Genomic DNA, 19,257 nt, shown 5'->3' with positions numbered 1-19,257 from the left:
AGAGAGGTGTGGAATGTAGAGCCAGTAGCCTCTCAGAATGTTCTGGAAGGCTTCACAGAAAGCATCTTTTTTTTTTTTTTATGAAATTAACTTTATTATAGAAATTATTCTGAGGCTTTCTGGGGAAGACAAATACATTTTGACATAAAACAAATTGTATCAAAGACACACTCTACCTTTTAGCTGCCAACTTTGTTTTTTCCTTGAGTTTATATCTTACCGTCTTTTTTGCACAGAAATTTCACCCATTAACACCCTTTGGAAAACCGACATATATTTCTTTTTTTAATTCATTTATTTTCATTTACAGTATTGCGTTAGTTTCTGCCGTACATCAACATGAATCAGCCACAGGTATACATCTGTCCCCTCCCTCCCATCACCCACCCCATCCCACCATGTAGGTTGTCAGAGAGCCCCTGATTTGAGTTCCCTGAGTCATATAGCAGATTCCCACCAGCTGTCTATATAACATGTGATAAAGTGTGTATTTCCATGCTGCCCTCTCAATTCGTCCCTCCCTCCCCTTCCTCCACTGCGCCCACAAGTCTTCTCTATGTCTGCGTCTCCAGTTGCTGCCAATAGGTTCAGCAATACCACCTTTCTAGATTCCATACATACAGCATATACATCTTACATAAATCTAGTACATGTTCCAGGTTTAATTAGATGCCAAGCAAGGACACAAACCCGGAACATCAGCCCATAAACTATAAGCCAAAAGGTAGAGGTAATTGATATAACTTAATAAAACTCTGAAATTTATGGCCCTGCTTTTCTTTTTGCCATCTATCAGGGTCCTCAATATATTAAGCAGCTAAAATGGTGATTTAAGATTACTTTTCAGTGGCTAAAGAATAATTATAATTTTTATGTAATCTGCATTTTTCCTTAGATATCACGGTTATCACTTCTTAGGCCATTTATCAAAGCCCTAACGGTTTCAAGGATAAAAGAAGCTTACCTGCCACAGATTTCTAGAAAGCAGCAACATTCTTTGAAATGTTTATAAATGGAAAAGTCATCTTTCTTTGAATTAGCTCTGAGGTAAAAGCCAAGTTATACCCAGACTGGAGAGTTACTTTTCCTTTCAAGTAGTCTTTGCATGCAGCAACCGCACTGCCCCGAACACATGTGCAGCGTGAGCTCCTGAGCATAGGTGAGAAGCCTTCCGCTGGTTTTTATGTTCACACATGTCTCTCTCTCCTGATAGCGGATGTACCTAGAAATACTGGTGAGTCCTTGGTATTAGTGTGGTTCTTCCTAGAAACTGAGACAATTTTAAGAGAAGCCTTGCAGCTCATCAAGAGCAAATAAATTCTGTATTTTATGAGTATTTAAAGAAGTATCCTCCCTTTTGATGATCCTTTCCTTCCCCTCCTCGCAGAGAAGATATAAGATACTAAATATTCTTTAAGCATAGGAAAGAAAGGAAAATAAGGAAAGAAAGGGAAAATAAAGGGCACATTATACCGATCCGTTTTTGCTCCATTTTAGTGATTTGAAAGTCAGACTGTAAAATCCAAAACAATGTTATATCCATATGGTTACACTGAAGCTTCAAATCTGAAAACACTGTATGCCCAGTGATGTGAATGAAACAGTGGGTGGTAGTATCCAGGCTGTCCAAACTGTGTTTTCCGTTCTCTGGTTTCCACTGCCCTAGTACGCTGTGCATTTCACTGTTTTATCAAGTTAAGAAGGCCCTCTGTTCAGCTGTGTCGGCATAAATGGATGAGGGTGAGTCTGCCACAGAGTCTAGCTTGGGGAACTGGTTAGATGGGGATTTCATTTGCAGAGACAGGGAATGCAGAAGGAGAACAAGTTTCAGGGGAAGGTCTTTGCCGTGGTCTCCAGAGAAGGAATGTTCTGGGAGGACATAGCGAACTTGCCTTTGATGACCACAGCGCACCAGAGCACTGTGGCTAGGGACACCTTCCCATCCCTCCATCCACGATCCTGAGCCCTCAACTGGTGACCGTCCTGGTGAAATCCTTTGGGATATCATTTCCCTGGGTGGGGGGAGGGGCAGGAGGGTGGGAAACATTTCTTTTGTTCTTGGGTATCATTACCCTGGGGAGGGGGTGCATGGGGGGGAAACATGTCTTTTGTTCTAGTCAGCTTTCCTGTTAACTCACATTGTTATGGAGATGATTTGGGGGGGGGGGGTTGTTTTGCTTTTGTGTTTGTTGCTTTTGTTTCTGGCTCTGCAGCGTGGCATACAGGATCTTAGTTCCCTGACCAGGGATGGGATCAGGGCCCATGGCAGTAGAAAGCACCAAGTCCTAACCACCGGACCTCCCGGGAATTCCCAGAAATGATTGTTTTACACATACAGACATTTAAAATCAGAATTAGGCAGAAGACCAAAAAGCAAACAAAGAAAAGACCCAAGGTTATTCAGTCTCTACACTGAGGAGAGTCAACCCGAATCAGATAAACCTTGTTTCAAATCTCACTTGTACCATTTCCTAGTTGACTGGGTCTTAGACAAGTTGCTTAACTTCTGGAGTCTCAGCTTCCTTGTCTTTAAAAATAGTCATGGACACTGACTTCTTCCACTAACCTGCAGAGGCTCCAAGCAGACAGGTGAAGTCCATCTGGCACATCTGTGCATTCTCTGTGCTCTGCGCGTGTTTTCTTTCCCTCCTTCCCTAACCTGCTTCTTCACCCCCCAGATGGGATAAAAGTGAAAGCGTCTAAGAGAAGAGATCACAAAATAACACAAAATCCCGCTGTAATCCGTCTGCCGTTTAACAGTGCAGCTTGTCAGAGCGTACTTCCTTCTTTCTAACCAGAATTCCTAATGGTGCAATCTAAGTCCTCAGCCTTGTGGCCTTCTCCTTTTTGGTTTGCAGTTTTAATCTTGCTAAATGAACGGCATGAAACATCCTAATCTTTGGGAGCATATTTTTTCTTCAGTTCTTGCCTTTAATAGCGAAAGCACAAAGTATAGTGGGAACTCTGGAGTCCTCTGGAGAATTTACGTTTATTGCCGGTTGCCCAGACTAGTTAGTTAGCATGCACCTCTGTGAACCTTCTAGATGAAGGTGTGTCAGTACAAACTTTGGGGAGAGTGGTTTTTTCAGAATGAGCTATACCTTGGTAGTTCCCTCCAGCCCAGAAACTCCACACCCTTCCCATTTAAGGAAAGTAGAGCCCACAGATTTTAAGATGTTGAAGAATGTTTGAGCCTAAAGTTAGGTCCTAAAACTGTGCATCCATTTCCCTCATCACTTGCACTGACCAAATAACCTACAAGTGTTCATGTAATAGTTCTACATGCAGCTTGTATTAAGAATGAACCTAAAAAAAAAAAAAAAAAAGAATGAACCTAGTCACCAAGGAGGAAGAAGGCATGGACTTAAAGAGACATGCAGCTGTTTTCATCGTAAAAAGTCAATTTGTAAATTTACTTCCAAGTCTGAGTGGTGATGAGGCTTCCCAAAGCATATAGATTTTCTTAAGTGTTAAACAACCTTTAAAAGGAAGCGATGAGCTCCGCAGCCTGCCATATCCTGTGTGCAGAATGATTTTCATTTCTACTTATCTGTGAAGGTTGAAGGAATGTCTACAAATATTTGCTTGGTTTCTATGGTGAAGGCAGAGAGAGATCAAGTGTGTGATTGTTCAGTGTCAAAATCAAAACTACACTATACTGTACTTCTAAAAAAGAGAGTGCGTTTGTTGCTTGAAACATAATAAGACATTTAGTGAGTAGTAACTATTTTAAGTTTCACAAGTTCAGGATGAAATTTAAACAATACGGCCTGAAGGAAAACATGGGCCCTTCAGGCATGTTAAAACTTCATTTTCCAAAAATAAAATGGTCCTCACACTTTATTAAAAAGTCATCTGTTGATTAGAGATAATGTTGGTGGACTCTAAGGATGCCTCGTGTGGGCATGAGGATATGCCCACAGTCTGTAAAATTCTTTTTTTTTTTTTTATATAATTTTACTTATTTATTTTTGGCTGTGCTGGGTCTTCTTTGCTTTATGCAGGCAAGCAGGGGCCACCCTCTGGTTGTGGTGCTCGGGCTTGTCATTGCAGAGCATAGGCTCTGGGGTGATCAGGCTCTGGGGTGATCGGGCTCAGGGGTGATCGGGCTCAGGGGTGATCAGGCTCTGGGGTGATCGGGCTCAGGGGTGATCGGGCTCAGGGGTGATCAGGCTCTGGGGTGATCAGGCTCTGGGGAGATCGGGCTCAGGGCTGCTCTGGCTTCAGTAGTTGCAGCATGTAGACTCAGCAGTTGGCAGTTGGTGGGCTCTGAAACACAGGCTCAGTAGTTGCGGCCCACGGGCTTAGTTGCTTCTCAGCATGGGGGATATCCCCGGATCAGGGATCAAACCTGTGTCTCCTGTGTTGGCAGGAGGATTGTTTGCCAGAGAGCCACCAGGAAAGCCCTATAAATTTCTACTATATTAGAAACCCCTTCGTCTGCCCTAGGTATCCCTCTTAACCCTGGAGCCCTCCATTCATTCTGGCTACCCTTGCATTTTTGAAACATACATTTTTTTTGTAGTTCCTTAGGTTTTTAGTTTATTATTCTTTATGCTTTAAGTATACAGTACATACTGTTTTTCATGTTTGAAAAGTCAAATAGTAAAAAACAGTTTTCTAAAAAAAAATGAGTGAACGAAAGAAAGAGAGTAGTTATCTTAGCATTCCGGTTGGTGTGGGGGTAATACATTTTAATCAGAAGCACCAGACAAGTGGAACATGCATTTTTTTTAAACCTCACATGCACAATGCTTTGTAAGGTGCTGAGAATGAGAAGTCCACTTAGGAACAGCCTCTACCCTCAGACGGGAAAGAATCTGCCTGCAGTATGGGAGACCTGGGTTGGATCCCTGGGTTGGGAAGATCCCCTGGAGGAGGGCGTGGCAACCCACTCCGGTATTCTCGCCTGGAGAGTCCTCACTGACGGGGAAGCCTGGTTGGCTACCGTCCATGGAGTCGCAAAGTCTGCCATGACCGAGCGACTAAACACCGCACAGGCAGTGAGTACACGGCAGATGGGATACAGTGTGATAAGCGCTGCGTTTCCATGTGATTGGGCACGATCGGGCAGGGCAAGACTCACAGGAATTAAGAATGGAGTCATGAGAGAGAGAATTTCCAGAGAAAGGATTTCAATCTATGAGAAGGCCACGAGGCATGCATGACATAGCACGCATGTTTGTATAACCATAAAGCCGCTGAACAGGTAGAGGAAGCTTTCCCGTGAAGGAGGGGCAGGCGATAAAGCCAGAGAGAGGGTGGGAGCCAGATCATGAGTTGAACTTGAACTTGACCCTGAAGGCTCTCAAGAATGGTTGAAGGATTTTCAGGAGGAATGGAGTGAGCACAGCTGTAGATGCAGAAGAGAGGCCAGAGTGGGAGACAGTCTGGTGGGAGAAGACCCCTTAGGAAGCTGCTGTGACCGGGAGCAGTTGATGGTGGAACTGTCAGGCTCTGGTGACTTGATTGAGAGTGGGGCTGTGTGGAAAGGAACCTGGGCGGCTGGTGACTTTACTTGCAGAGAGAGGGAATCTAAGAGGAAAGACAGTGTGTGCATTTTGGAATTGAAGTACCTATGGGAGTACCAGGGGCTTCCCAGGTGGCGCTAGTGGTAAAGAACCCACCGGCCAATGCAGGAGACGTAAGGGAGGTGGGTTTGATCCCTGGGTCGGGAAGATCCCCTGGAGCAAGGCCCAGCAGCCCACTCCAGTATCCTTGCCTGGAGAATCCCATGGACAGAGGAGCTTGGCGAGCTACAGTCCATGGGGTCGCAAAGAGTTGGACACGGCTGAAGTGACTTAACATGCGAGCACCAAGTGGTGACGTCCAGGAGACAGCTGGATATGTACGTCAGAATTCTGGATACCATACGGACCTGAGAGTCATCCATTATGATGCTCCCCAGGAGTTGTGCATCACATTAAGAAAGCAGTTGCCCAAGACTGTCCTTGTTGTTGCTCAGTCATGTCTGACTGTGATCCCGTGAACTGCAGCACGCCAGGTTTCCCTGTCCAGAAAACAATTATTTAAGAGACTGATTGGGAAAGAGATGGCCAAGAGGTTACTGGAAAGTCACTGGGACCCCACCCCCAAGTTCTCCTTCAGCCAGCTGATTTGACTTGCTGCTCTTCTGGTTGTTACCCACCCTGTCCAGGATAACAGGGTAGCTCTCATAGAATGTACACTCACATGATGAACTGAAGTTCACTTGGACCTTTAAAGACTTGATGTCTGAAATAAGACCTTTTAAATGTAAATTTGCTTAAACATGAGCAAAATGGGAGAGAGGTGTAAGGCTTAGGAAGAGATGGTCAGTGCCACTGATATCATGAAAGGTCAGAGCCTGGCTCCTTGAACTCACCTTCATTCACCCTTCAGAGGGTCATCGTCCCCCTTGGACGCAGGACGCAGGACAGGTCTCTATCTACAGAGTGCCTCTTCTCCAAAGATTCCCTTCACCTTGGGCTCACCTCCTTTCCTTGTGCCATTGCCCTTAGAGTTTTCTGACACATTCTCAGAATCAAATGAGGTTCAGCCCACCTCCCTCCTTAGACACAGTTCCTTTTTTAAAAAAAAATACACGGTGAGTGGGACTTCCCAGTGGTTAAGACTACATGTGTGTGATGCAGGGGGGCAGGGGGGATGCAGGTTTGATCCCTGATCAGGTAATGAAGATCCCACATGCTGCATGATGCAGCCAAAAAAAATTTTTTTAATTTAATAAAGAAATAAAAATGCAGAATTACTCAGAGGTCCTCAGTTATTTTAGACATTGTTGTCCCTATATTCTCCAGGGTAGAGGACTGCCTCTATCTACCATCAGCACTGACCCCGGGAGTGAGTTCCCTGTGGTTCTTTCTGTGTCCAGTCATCAGATAATAAGTGAGCATCTTCCATGCATTGACACGCTCTATACACTGTGGCCAAGGAATGGAATGACTCTAATGGAAAATAGGAGCTATGACGGTGCAATGCAAACTCAGGGGAGAGCAACCACCCCCTGCTAAGAGATCAGGAAAGGCTTCCTGGAGGAAGTGATCTGTGAACATTCAGACCAGCAGAGACTCAGGGAAAGAATATGCCACAGAGAGAACCACAGAAGCAGTGACCAGGTAGTTGGAAGCCAGTACATCTGCACGGGAGCCAGAGGTGGTCCGCACTGGCTGGTCCCCAGTGAGTCTGGGCAGCTGGGGTTCTGGAAGGATAGGCAGCCTTCCTGCTGGTAGCAGATGCACAGCAGAGGCCATGAGTGTTGTTGGCTCAGTGCTCAACTCCAAGAATCTGAAAACATTTTTGTGTAGACTTCGGCCATTTTTTGTCATGCACCAGAACATCTTTTTCTGGCCCTTAGGTTATAAATGTGTCTAGTGGAGATGATTCTGTTATTTTTATTTGTTGAAAGCACTTTGTATGTTAACTTTTATTGGCATTGTACTCTTTTAATGCTTTCCATTTAATTGGCCTTACAATGACAAGACTGGGCCGGAAGGAATTAAAATTCTGATTGTTTATAATCTCTTAATTTAAATGTATGATTTTAAAGAACTGAATTTTGAGACCCTTTAGGAAGAGTCAGTGAAATTACCACTAATTTTGATGTTCCCTTTGCAAAAGCGTGGATGTCTTTTGGAGGGAAGACACAGACATACTAGAGAGATTTATGGGCTTCTCTGGAGACCAGTGGTAAAGAACCCACCTGCCAATGCAGAAGACCTGGGTTCAATCCCTTTGTTGGGAAAATTCCCTGGAGAAGGGCATGGCAACCCACTCCAGTATTCTTGCCTGGAGAATTCTGTGGACAGAGGAGCCTGGTGGGCTACAGACGGGGTCACAAAGAGTTGGACACGACTTAGCGACTAAACAACAACTTTACAACAGAAAGTTTTATACTGGTGTGAAGAAGATAAACGGCTTAGAGAACAACTTAGAAAGCCTTCACTTGGACAGTATAAAAATCCTGAGTTAGTCTAATGATTTTATCCTTATTTCTCAGAAGTCACTACAGAAGTTTACATTTGAGACTTACTGAAATTGGCCCCAGAAGAACCACCATGCTATTTCCCCCGACAAGTACTCACTAAACCAAACAGCAGGCAAGGATGTCTTGGTTCTATACAATATATGGTTTTTTTAAGTCATTACCGTTGCTACATCATTTAAGACCTCTTAGAATGCTAACAGAGGTCCCTGTACAAGTCATCCAGTCTAAATGTCCTCTCTGACAGATAAGAAAGCTGAGAAAAAGTCGCCACCCACACTAGTTTCTTCATCAGCAAACTGGATGTGTTAGTCAGTTCCCACCAGGAAATAGATGGCAGACTCAAAATAAGACAATTCAAGGAAGGTTTGTTTACAGAGACAAGATTTACAAAGAAGTGGGTTTAGGGGAAGCCCAGTGGATAGTCCGAACTTGAGTCTTACTTGCATCAAGCTGTTACCATTCATTCGCAGGCTTGAAGGGTGATGGGGAGCAGTTAACTGGAGTTGGGTGGAGTGGGCTGCCTGGGAAGGACGTTGACTTTGTGGTGACAGCCCTGCCCGCTCTGGACCACCTTGCTGGGAGGAAGTCACGGGGTTAAAGACTCAGCCTCACTGTTCTCCTTCTCTCTGAACTCCTGCCTTGGCTTCCCATTGGCCAAACCCAATAAGAAGGTGAAGGCAAATGGTCGACACAGGTCCACCTCCCAAGAATGGGGCCCCATGCAGAGGCGAAGGGCAGCGGGCCCAGCAGAGCATACCTACCGTGCTTTGCTGCCCTATAAGCACGCAGCCATAGGTTAAGGATGACTCAGAGCACATCTGCTTGTTTTCAGGATCTTGGTGAAAGTCTTTAGACTGCAAAATCTAATATTAAGTAAGAATGCTTTACCCTGACGTGTATTTTGAGTCAGAGTTGGCCTTGGCCCTACTTTATCTTATACTGTACTGAACTGTTTCACAAAATTGTGAATCAAGATCAAAGCAGTTTAAACAGATACATCCACTTGTGTAAATATCCTTGAACTCCCCTCGTCTTCCGTTCCCCCTCCTGTTGCCAAATCCATCCAGCACCTCTAGAGGCTGTTAATACATGTAATGATTGTAATAAACATCATATTTGCTTGGGTTCCAGCTGGCTGCAACCACCAAACTCTGTCCACAGTTCCTATTGTTATCTTTGCTTAGTAGACAACTTCATTGTTACTGTTAGAAGCCACCTTTGTCTTAGATTTCTAAATGTTGATCTTTATACATTGTCCTCATTGTTTACCACAGCATGTCTTTTAATTGACCATTATATTTTGTTTTTAAGGGTATGTAGAATTATTAAACTTAGAAAATATGTGAGTAGAAATTAATTGATTACATTGTTGAAAGTGTTCTGTGTTACTTCATGCACTAAAACCTTGAAATATTTTTTTATCAGTTTTGTCCATTCTGTATAAAACTTTCTATTAAAAATTAGTAAATCTGCTTTCCTACAACTTAAACTGGTTTTAAGTGAGACAGTCTTCCATCAGAAGTTTTTAGAGGTACAGAACTGTAATACTTCCTTAGGAAACAGAATTTATACTTTAATGTCAGGGAAATTTGTTACAGTTTGTTCTCAGAAGCTTGGAAGTTATGTATGAAATCCCATGAAATTACAGAAATTGTCATCATTTCAGATATTTTAAAATTACAGTGACTTAAAGTGAGGATTGAAGGACTCTGGGTCAGAAAATGGAACGGCCACATGTATTAGCAAATTAAAACTAGGGAAGCTTACTTGATACATGAGATAAAGTTACATAAATAGGGAATAATTGTTAGATTTATGTCTATTGCAAAAGACAGTCATTTATTATTTTAAATGTAGGTTCTGGACAGCATTGGGGTTATTTTCTTGGAGAATCAACTAGAAATGTATAGTTCATACTTTTTGGCATTCATGCATTTGAATTCTATAAGGATTAACCAAAAAGATATCTCTTTAGATATATGCTGATGGTTCAAAAAGAGTATAAACATAAACCCAATGAATGAATCTAATTCCTCTCACCTTGTTACAATGATTTACATACATATAGCCCAATTAAAAATCTCTAAGAGTTAATAAAGAGATATTTAAATCTTAACTTTCGTTGACGGTATCAAATGGGAATTTGATGAATACATTTGTACCATGCAGAGCACTGTTGTGGTTTCGAAGTGAATTTTGAAGTTAAAAGTGAAGCCTTTTTTTAGAGAAAATCACTTAACCCCAAAGGATAGCTGCATTTTTGAGATTTTTTTTTTTAAGTTCATGTTAAAATATTTCAAAGAAAATTTAAAATCCTTTTCTTTCAGTTCTTTAATTGCAACCTGTATGTTTGCCTGCTGACGTGTGGATGTTTGGAATGCTGAAAGAAAGGGGCCGTGTTGGATGCTGAGGAAGGAGTATGGGGTTGAAATCAGTGTCCAGGAGAATCCCACGTGGCAGCTCCATGACTCTGGCTAAATTACCCAACCTCTCTGAAATTGTTTTCTCAGCTATAAAATGTGCTTACCAACAGCAACTGACTGACCTTGTGCCTCTGAGATTGTCATCCAGCCCTTCCTTTCTCTTCCACTTTTCACCTCCTGCATTGCCATGTTTCCATGACAACTGTCCTCTTAAAGCTAGATGTCTATGTATAGAATCCTGGCAGACATTTTTGTATGCATAAATGACTATTTACACCCACACATAATCTTTAATAAAAATTGAAAAATATTTTGCACTGCTTCAAAACTCACCTATTCACTTAACAGTGGTATCATAAATATCTTTTTATGTGAACAGGAATGAGCAGGATGACAACTAACTCATCTTTCTTGATGACTGAATAATATTCTCCTATTGGGAATTATTGTGGAGTAAACATCCTTGCAAATAGCTCTTTGTATACTAGTCTGAGTATTTCTGTAGGATAAGTTCCCACAGATGGACCACTGGTTCAGAGACATAGGCACTATTAATTTTATAGATACTGTCAGATTGTCCTTTAAAAAGGTTGTGCCAGTTTGTGATTTAAAACATACAGGGTTCCTTCCTTCCTTCCTTCCTTCTTTCCTTCCTTCCTTCCTTCCTTCCATCCCATGGCCAACTCTGAATACTGGTATTCTGTTCTTTCTGCCCATCAGGCAAAAATGGTGCTCTCTGATTGTATTACTTTATTGTATATTGTTGTATTATCTGATTGTGTTAGCCTTCCTTCCTCTCTGCTTTCTTCCTTTTCTTTCATTCTTTTTCCTTTCTTTCTTTTCTTTCTTTTTTCTTTTTTTTTTATTTATTTATTTATTTTTATTTTTCAGTGGGTTTTGTCATACACTGACATGAATCAGCCATAGAGTTGCATGTAGTCCCCATCCCGATCCCCCCCTCCCACCTCCCTCTCCACCCAGTTCCTCTGGGTCTTCCCAGCCCACCAGGCCCGAGCACTTGACTCATGCATCCCACCTGGGCTGGTGGTCTGTTTCACCACAGATAATATATATGCTGTTCTTTCGAATCATCCCACCCTCACCTTCTCCCACAGAGTTCAAAAGTCTGTTCTGTACTTCTGTGTCTCTTTTTCTGTTTTGCATATAGGGTTATTGTTACCATCTTTCTAAATTCCGTATATATGTGTTAGTATACTGTAATGTTCTTTATCTTTCTGGCTTACTTCACTCTGCATAATGGGCTCCAGTTTCATCCATCTCATTAGAACTGATTCAAATGAATTCTTTTTAACAGCTGGGTAATATTCCATGGTGTATATGTAGCACAGCTTCCTTATCCATTCATCTGCTGATGGGCATCTAGGTTGCTTCCATGTCCTGGCTATTATAAACAGTGCTGCGATGAACATTGGGGTGCACATGTCTCTTTCAGATCTGGTTTCCTCAGTGTGTATGCCCAGAAGTGGTATTGCTGGGTCATATGGCAGTTCTATTTCCAGTTTTTTAAGGAATCTCCACACTGTTTTCCATACTGGCTGTACTAGTTTGCATTCCCACCAACAGTGTAAGAGGGTTCCCTTTTCTCCACACCCTCTCCAGCATTTATTGCTTGTAGACTTTTGGATAGCAGCCATCCTGACTGGCGTGTAATGGTACCTCATTGTGGTTTTGATTTGCTCTTTCTTTTCTTTCTTTCAATGAGATTGAGTTTCTTTACTAGTTTTTTCTTTCGAATTTTTTCATATTTTTATCCATTTTTCTTTTGTATTGTTTTATTGATATAATTTGTTTTAGATGTTTTCTCCCAGGTTATCATTCACCCTTTGCCTTTATTTACAGTGTTTGCTGAAGAGGATTTCAGTTTTAAGTAGCTGAATCTGTATATCTTTTCATTTCAGGCTTCTAGATTACCCATCATACTGAGAAAGGCCTCCACATCCCAAGGTCCTCTTCTGTTTTCCTCTAATACATTTTTCTAGCTCTGCTTCTTACATTTAGATCTCTCATCAGTATAGTTTACTTCTTCTTATACATGGTATAAAGTAGGGATCAAACTTACTTTTCTTCCAAGTGGACGGCCAGTTGTCTTGCTTTCACCTGTTGAAGTGCATTTTCTGTCTCACTCTAAGATGAAATTCAGCCTACCTTATAAATATCACCTTGTAAATGTCTCATTCTCTTTCTGGACTTTATTCATGTTTTAATCTGTTAGCACCTACTGTTTTATTTGCTGTACCTGCTTCCCTGGTGGCTCAGATGGTACAGAATCCACCTGCAATGTGGGAGACCTGGGTTGGATCCCTGGGTTGGATCCCTGGGTTGGATCCCTGGGTTGGGAAGATCCCCTGGAGAAGGGAAAGGCTACCCACTCCAGTATTCTGGCCTGGAGAATTCCATGGACTATACAGTCCATGGGGTTGCAAAGAGTCGGATCCAACTCAGCGACTTTCACTTCACTTCAGAGTATATTTTGGTGACAAAGAACAAATCCCCCTCCTCCTAATTTCTCAAACTGTTTTTGGCTCTTCTTAAGTATTATTCCGCCAGAGACACCTAACTATCAAAGTTAAGTTAGTCCCCCACATCATTGGATTGTCTTAACAATTTTGTGTTAAATACAGGAATGATAATTATCTTTATGATATGGCTTTTTCCCATCTTAGTCATAGTCTGTCTCACCGTTTATTTAGTTTTTATTTTATATTCTTCAATAATAGTGCATCATTTTATTTATACAGATCTTGCTTTTTAAAATTCCTCAGTGTTTCACGTTTTTTTGTTACTATGTGAACGTGATCCTTTTTCCATCATATTTTATAACTTACTTAGAAGCACTTATGTATTTGTTTTGTATTTTATGTCTACTGTCACCCAAACTTTTATTATATGAATAATATTTTGTTGTAGTTAATTCCATATATTAAGATATAAAGCCAGAGTGTTTAAGGCAGAAACCCTTAGAAGTACAAGGAGATTCTGGGGGAAGGAAAGCACAGACTCAGTTATCTTTCAGTTTGACACAGTATAGAAGAATATAAGCAACGATCTGTGTGAGACAAACTAATTAATAAAGAACTTTACACTTAAAAGAGAGTACTCTTCTTACATCCTATGAAACAAAAGCCAGTTATATGCATAGTCTTAAAGGATAGACATTCTACAGGTTTCATTCTCTGGCTGTGATGTAATAGGACTAACAGTTAAATAATCCAGCAGTTGAAAGTTAACCGTAAATATCTAATCATATGGAAATTTTAAAACTCTTTTCTAAATAATTCATCATATTAGTTTATTCTTAAAGAGAAAATTAAAGGTAAATTATGTATTATTTAAAGCTGAACAAAAATGAGGATTGTTTATTTAATAATAATATAACTAAATGTTCTATCATTAATCAAAAGTGAAAATAAATTATCCAAGTTTCAACTCAGAAATAAATTTTAGAAAACAAAGAAATTAGGAGGGAGGATTTAAAAAGATAAAAGTAGAAGTCAATAAATTATATAACAGCCTCCCAAAACAAAAGGACATTTTGAAGTCAGTTTTTTAATAAATAATGTAGCTAAACTCTTAACAACCCTGACTGATATAGAGAAAAAAAATGATATTTCCTTTCTTAGAATACCAAAAAAATTAATGAGATAAAAATAATTACAAGAAATACTGTATAAATTTAAGCCAATATATTTTAAAATATAGATTAAGGATTTTCATAAGGAAATTACTTATCGTTACCAAAATTGACTAAAAACAATGTTGAAACCTGGACAGACTAATTACCAAGAAGAAAGTCATGAGACTGTTAAAAACATACTGTTCAGAAAGGTCCAGATCCAGGTGGTTTTACAAGTGCATCCTTTCAAGGAACTGATTATTCGTATGCTGTTTATAATATTCCAGAATATAGAAAAGGTTGGACAGTTTGCATATATCCCTAACAACAAACATGAAAAATTACACACAAAAAGAAAACTGTAGATTAGTCTCATTGATCAGTGTAAGTTAGTGTCCTAAATAAATATTAGCAAATAGAATCCAAGTCAAATAAAAGAATAATAAACCATGATTAGGAATGATTTATTCCATGAAGAGAAGGGTGGTACAATATTGGGAAATCTATTAATGTAATTAATCTAGCATTAATAGAATAAAAGAGAATGATCAAATGGTTGTTATTAATAGACATTTTTAAAAGCTTTTGATAAAAATGCATTACCCATTTTGAGTGGTAACTACATTTTAAAAGGAAACAAAACGAACTTCTTACATGTATCAACATTTTTCTTATTATTTTAGCTGTCTAAACATTTATTTGATGATCATAATAAGTATCACTGGTTAAAGTACTAAAAATGAAGATAGTTCTACTAAAGTGTTTTTGACTGAGTAATCAGTCAGAAATCACAGCCTCTTTAAACAGCTTAAAATAATGCTATATTCAGATTAAACTTTTCATCTCATATCTTTGACTTTATTTCAAACTGAAGTGAGAAGATAAATTTGTAATCTCACAATATCTGTGTATATCTGTAAACCACTGGACTGGAACTTTATGGTCCATTTGCCCCTGCACCTTGGTTTACAGTGTATTAGAGAAATAGGAAAATGTTCCTCCAGCTAGAAATATTAGTAATACAGAAATAAATTATGTAACTAGACACTGGAGCCCAGAATCAGACACTTTTCTTAACAAAAGTAGTGAATACCTTCTCTTTGGGGATTGAATTTTGCCCACTTATCTTCTAGAAATGCTCGCCTTAAAATCATCAATTTGGTATTTGTTGAAACACAGTTGTTACATGCTCAATACTATGATGGACATTTACAGACATAATGATGGGTGAAACCAGGTCCATGGCCCCAGGAATGACCCATATTATGAACAACATTATGTGCTAAGTCGGTTCAGTTGTGTCCGACTCTGCGAGAACTATATTACAAGGTACGATTTTTCTGTAGCAGTGAGTCCAGAGAGGTGATGCTATCAAAGCTGAGCTTTGTAGGAGGAGCAGAATTTCAACCAGTGGAACAGAGAAAGTAGAGTTTGCCAGACTAGAACAGGGTCATCAAAAAACATTAAGGCAGGAGCTTGAAGATACATTTGTATAATTGAGTGGTGCTCAAACCTAGCCAAGGGTTAGGGCTACCTAATGAAGTTTAACCAAAAGAAGGAAAAAAAAAAAAAAAAGAACGAGGAGGAGAAAGAAAAAGAACTCCAGGGGCCCCACCCATGGATATCTAATTAAGTTAGGGGCAGGATAAGGCCCAGACACATGTGTTTTTCTAGAAGCCGCATGGATGATCCTGGTACACAGTCAGGGTTGAAAGCCAGTGATGTGCTCTTGTGTGTGACTAAGTCCTGTATTTCTTTATCAGTCAGAATCCTGTGAGTTAGTGGAACTCAACTGGGCAGTTTTCTGCTCCATGTCATGTTGGCAGGACCCACAGTCATCTATTGGGGTGACTGGTCAGGCTGCAGTGTCCAAGATGTCTCGCTCACATGGTCTTTCAGCTGAGGGCTTAGATGAGGCTGTCAGCTGGAACATTTCTGTGGGCTTCTCACCGCATAGCAGCTGGTTTCCAAAAGGAAGCCTCTTAAGAGCAAGCGTTCAAAAAGGCCCAGGTAATCAGTCTTCCTATAACCTGGCTTTGGTAGTCTCAGATGTCACTTCCACCATATTCTGTTGGTCAAGCAAGTCACTAAGCCCACTTCAGATAGAAGGGAAGGTGAATAAAACTCCAGTCTTTAATGAGAGGAGTGTGTATATAAGGAAAGAAGGAAATTGATGACAGCCACTTTTTCTCCAAAAATTTCTACTGCAGCCTTGATGCATTATGTTCTATAGCATCAACGTAGATAAACAGAATTTCAGGAAATTTAGATAGACATCAATGAAAGTACAATTAGGTAAAACAGAGTAATGATAAAAGGAATCTGAATAACGTAAAATGCTTCTGTGATAGATGTGGTATTAAATTCCTTACCTGACAAGAAAGAATATATCTTCGATTCAGACATCCATAGAATTTCTGCTAAAAAGAAGCACTTGAACCCCTATTTGCTCTGATAAATCTAGAACCTGAATGATATGATTTCCTCACCTTTCAGTGTTGCAGAAACAGTTTGTTGTGTTTGCTTTGTCTGTTATTACACTGCTCGGTATAAAACAGGGTTCTTCCCATATGGGAATCCCTTCCTTTGGATGACATTCTCCACACGGTGTAAGCAGTTGGGTTATACATTCTCTCTGGTGTTTTGTTTTCTGAGCAGAGTGGCATTGAAGGGGCTTTGCTTTGATTCCCCACAGTCTCGTGATAAGAGTAGTTTTGACTTGTCCTGGGTGCTCCGTACTCTTCAGGGACACCATCCAACAGCCCCGGAATCATCTTCTAATTTCCCCAAATGGCTGACCTGGGAATTGAGCTGAACACGTTGCCATCACCTGTTTTACATGTATTGTTTTTTTAAAAGCCCCTTAAGAAAGAAACCGTAGTTTTAAGGTAAGGGTTTGTTTGCTTGTTTTTTAAAGTCTTTGCTTTTGCTCTCTGACATTCAGTTATTTTGGCATCCTAGTAACACACCCAGAGCCTGAGGCGGGAACCCAGGTTGTAGGGCTGATGTAATTTCCTGACCTGTCAGCCACGAGCCCACGTTACTTGTTGCTCCAATCTCAGTGTCCTCCGCAGGATTTTAGGGGTTCTCTCCAGACCGAGTCCCGCTGTGGGACCGCCCGGGAGGCATGAACGAGGCCGTCGCCCGCAGTAACGCCCCGCTCCGCTTGTCCTTGCAGGTCGTCACGCTGTGGTACCGCGCCCCCGAAGTCCTGCTGCAGTCCAGCTACGCCACCCCTGTGGACCTGTGGAGCGTTGGCTGCATCTTTGCAGAGATGTTTCGTAGAAAGTAAGAAATACTTTTTGTTTCTGTCTCCCTTGGAAAGAAACGTTTGGGGTCTAGGATAACTTAAGCGGCAGCCTGGTATCTCTCTTTCAAGGAGGATCATGGTACCCACATCCACATGCCTCCGGCTCTCGCTTCCAAGTCGGTCCAGAAACCGCCTTCTGAGTCCTTACAGGGTCGCTGTGTGTGGTTGTCGCTTCTGGCTCTTGGAAGCTCTGGGAAAGAACACTCCACTGTTCTTACCATTTATTGTTTCTGTTGGTGATAATAAAACATGAAGCATGTTATGGAATTTTTTGTGTGTGAGAAATAGCCTCAAGGTGGACTTTCCCATGGGAGGAGGACCAGGGATGTTATGTATATGAAAATTTTGATGATGAGTTGACAAAACAGAATATTTTAGACGGAGAAGGAACAGACAAGAGAGACGTCTGAGCCATTTCAGACGTTAAATGCTGTCAGTTGGAGAAGAGATTAGACAGACTCGGGCACTATAGAGGGAGGAACTAGAACCAGAGGTATTAAAATTACAGAAATAAAGATTTTTGCTTAGAAGGCGAAAAAAATCTAATGACTAGAGTTATCTGAAGAGCATGTCGGGGCTCGTGGAAATAGCGCGTTCTCACTGGCTATCCCAAAGCAGAGCAGGCCACCGCACACTGGATATGTTTACAGTTTATTCCTAGAGTGGGTGGGTGGACTCCAGGGCGCCTCTGACTCTCAAAGTCTGCAGTTCGTGTGTGTGATTTTCAGATCACAAGAAATAGCCAAAACAATATAATAAAGGTCTGCCAGGAAAAGAACCCACACCTTGGTACTAAACTCAGCCTGGTTAAAATTAAACAGAGAGGCTAATCAGAATCTCATCTCTCTTTGTCTTCTGTTTTTATTTCCATGGGAAAATGTGAGTTTGGAAGCTGAGTATTGTCCCGTTGGACATGTTATATTCAAAATGTAACTCCATGATCGCTCACAAGAAAGAGATGCAGTCAGCTGCTGTTTGCTTGCTCGTTTGTTTGTTTTAACCAAAGGAAATTTTGTGCGTGTAACAAATCTGGGGACCTACTTCTAGACCTCAGCAGATTCATCCGTGGCTCACAGAGGGGGATCAAAGTACACAGATGTTTAAGGCAGGCCCATTGTGTCCAGTCACAGGACCAAACCTCTTTTCATGCGTTACCTTTTTATTTCTCACAATAAGAGATAGCTGAGATGCAGTGTAAATTTATTTGTCTGACATCAAACAGAAAGTACAAGGGATATTGCTCCAAAGGAAGTCTTGTGAGTCTGGTGTTGTTTTTCTACCAAGGAGGGAAGAAAAAAAAAAGACCGCATTCAGCCGCAATGTTTGCTAAATAGGCTAAGTAAGTGGCTTTGGAAGTGTGGTTCTTGGACCCGCAGCACCAGCATCACTTGGGGGACCTTTTAAGAAGTGCAGATTCTTGGGCCTCACCCCACACCCACTGGATCAGAAGCTCTTGGGCTGGGGTTCATCCGTCTGTGTTTTCACAAGCGCTCCAGGTGATCCTAACTCACCCTGCAGGGTAAGAGCCACTGGGGTGGATGAGAGAATCACCAGCGGTGGTGTCGTTTAGCCACTAAGTCACGTCTGACTCTTTTGCAACTCCATCAACTGTAGCCCACCATGGTTCCTCTATCCATGGGATTCTTCTCCACCCAGGGATCGAACCCACATCTCCTGCTTTGGCAGGCAGATTCTCTACCACTGAGCCACCAGGGAAACTTCACCAGGGATAGCAGTCTTTAAATGTACGACTCCCAGACCTCTGTCTTGAAATTCTGACTTATTATTGGGCTAGGGCCTGGCATTCTTGTCTTTAATTAAAAGTGCCTCATGTAGTTCTTTTCTTCAAACAAATGTGGAAAATATTGGGTTAAACACTTATGGTCAGAACCAGGAATAGTTTACT

The 19,257-nt window shown here is 41.2% G+C and overlaps 1 protein-coding gene across 2 annotated transcripts in view; it reads left to right on the top strand.

Moving 5' to 3' along the window:
* Positions 1 to 19,257, top strand: part of CDK6 (cyclin dependent kinase 6) — a 242,224-nt gene that overhangs the window by 154,687 nt on the left and 68,280 nt on the right. For both annotated transcript variants that reach the window (XM_065938631.1, XM_065938630.1), the window contains exon 4: positions 17,220 to 17,329. In XM_065938631.1, coding sequence (XP_065794703.1) covers positions 17,220 to 17,329 — 110 coding nt within the window. The remainder of the gene's footprint in view (positions 1 to 17,219; positions 17,330 to 19,257) is intronic.

Source organism: Muntiacus reevesi, chromosome 6, assembly GCF_963930625.1.
Source record: "Muntiacus reevesi chromosome 6, mMunRee1.1, whole genome shotgun sequence".
Lineage (NCBI taxonomy): Eukaryota > Metazoa > Chordata > Mammalia > Artiodactyla > Cervidae > Muntiacus > Muntiacus reevesi.
Note: the sequence above shows the minus strand (reverse complement) of the source record. Positions and strands in the feature narration are given on the sequence as shown.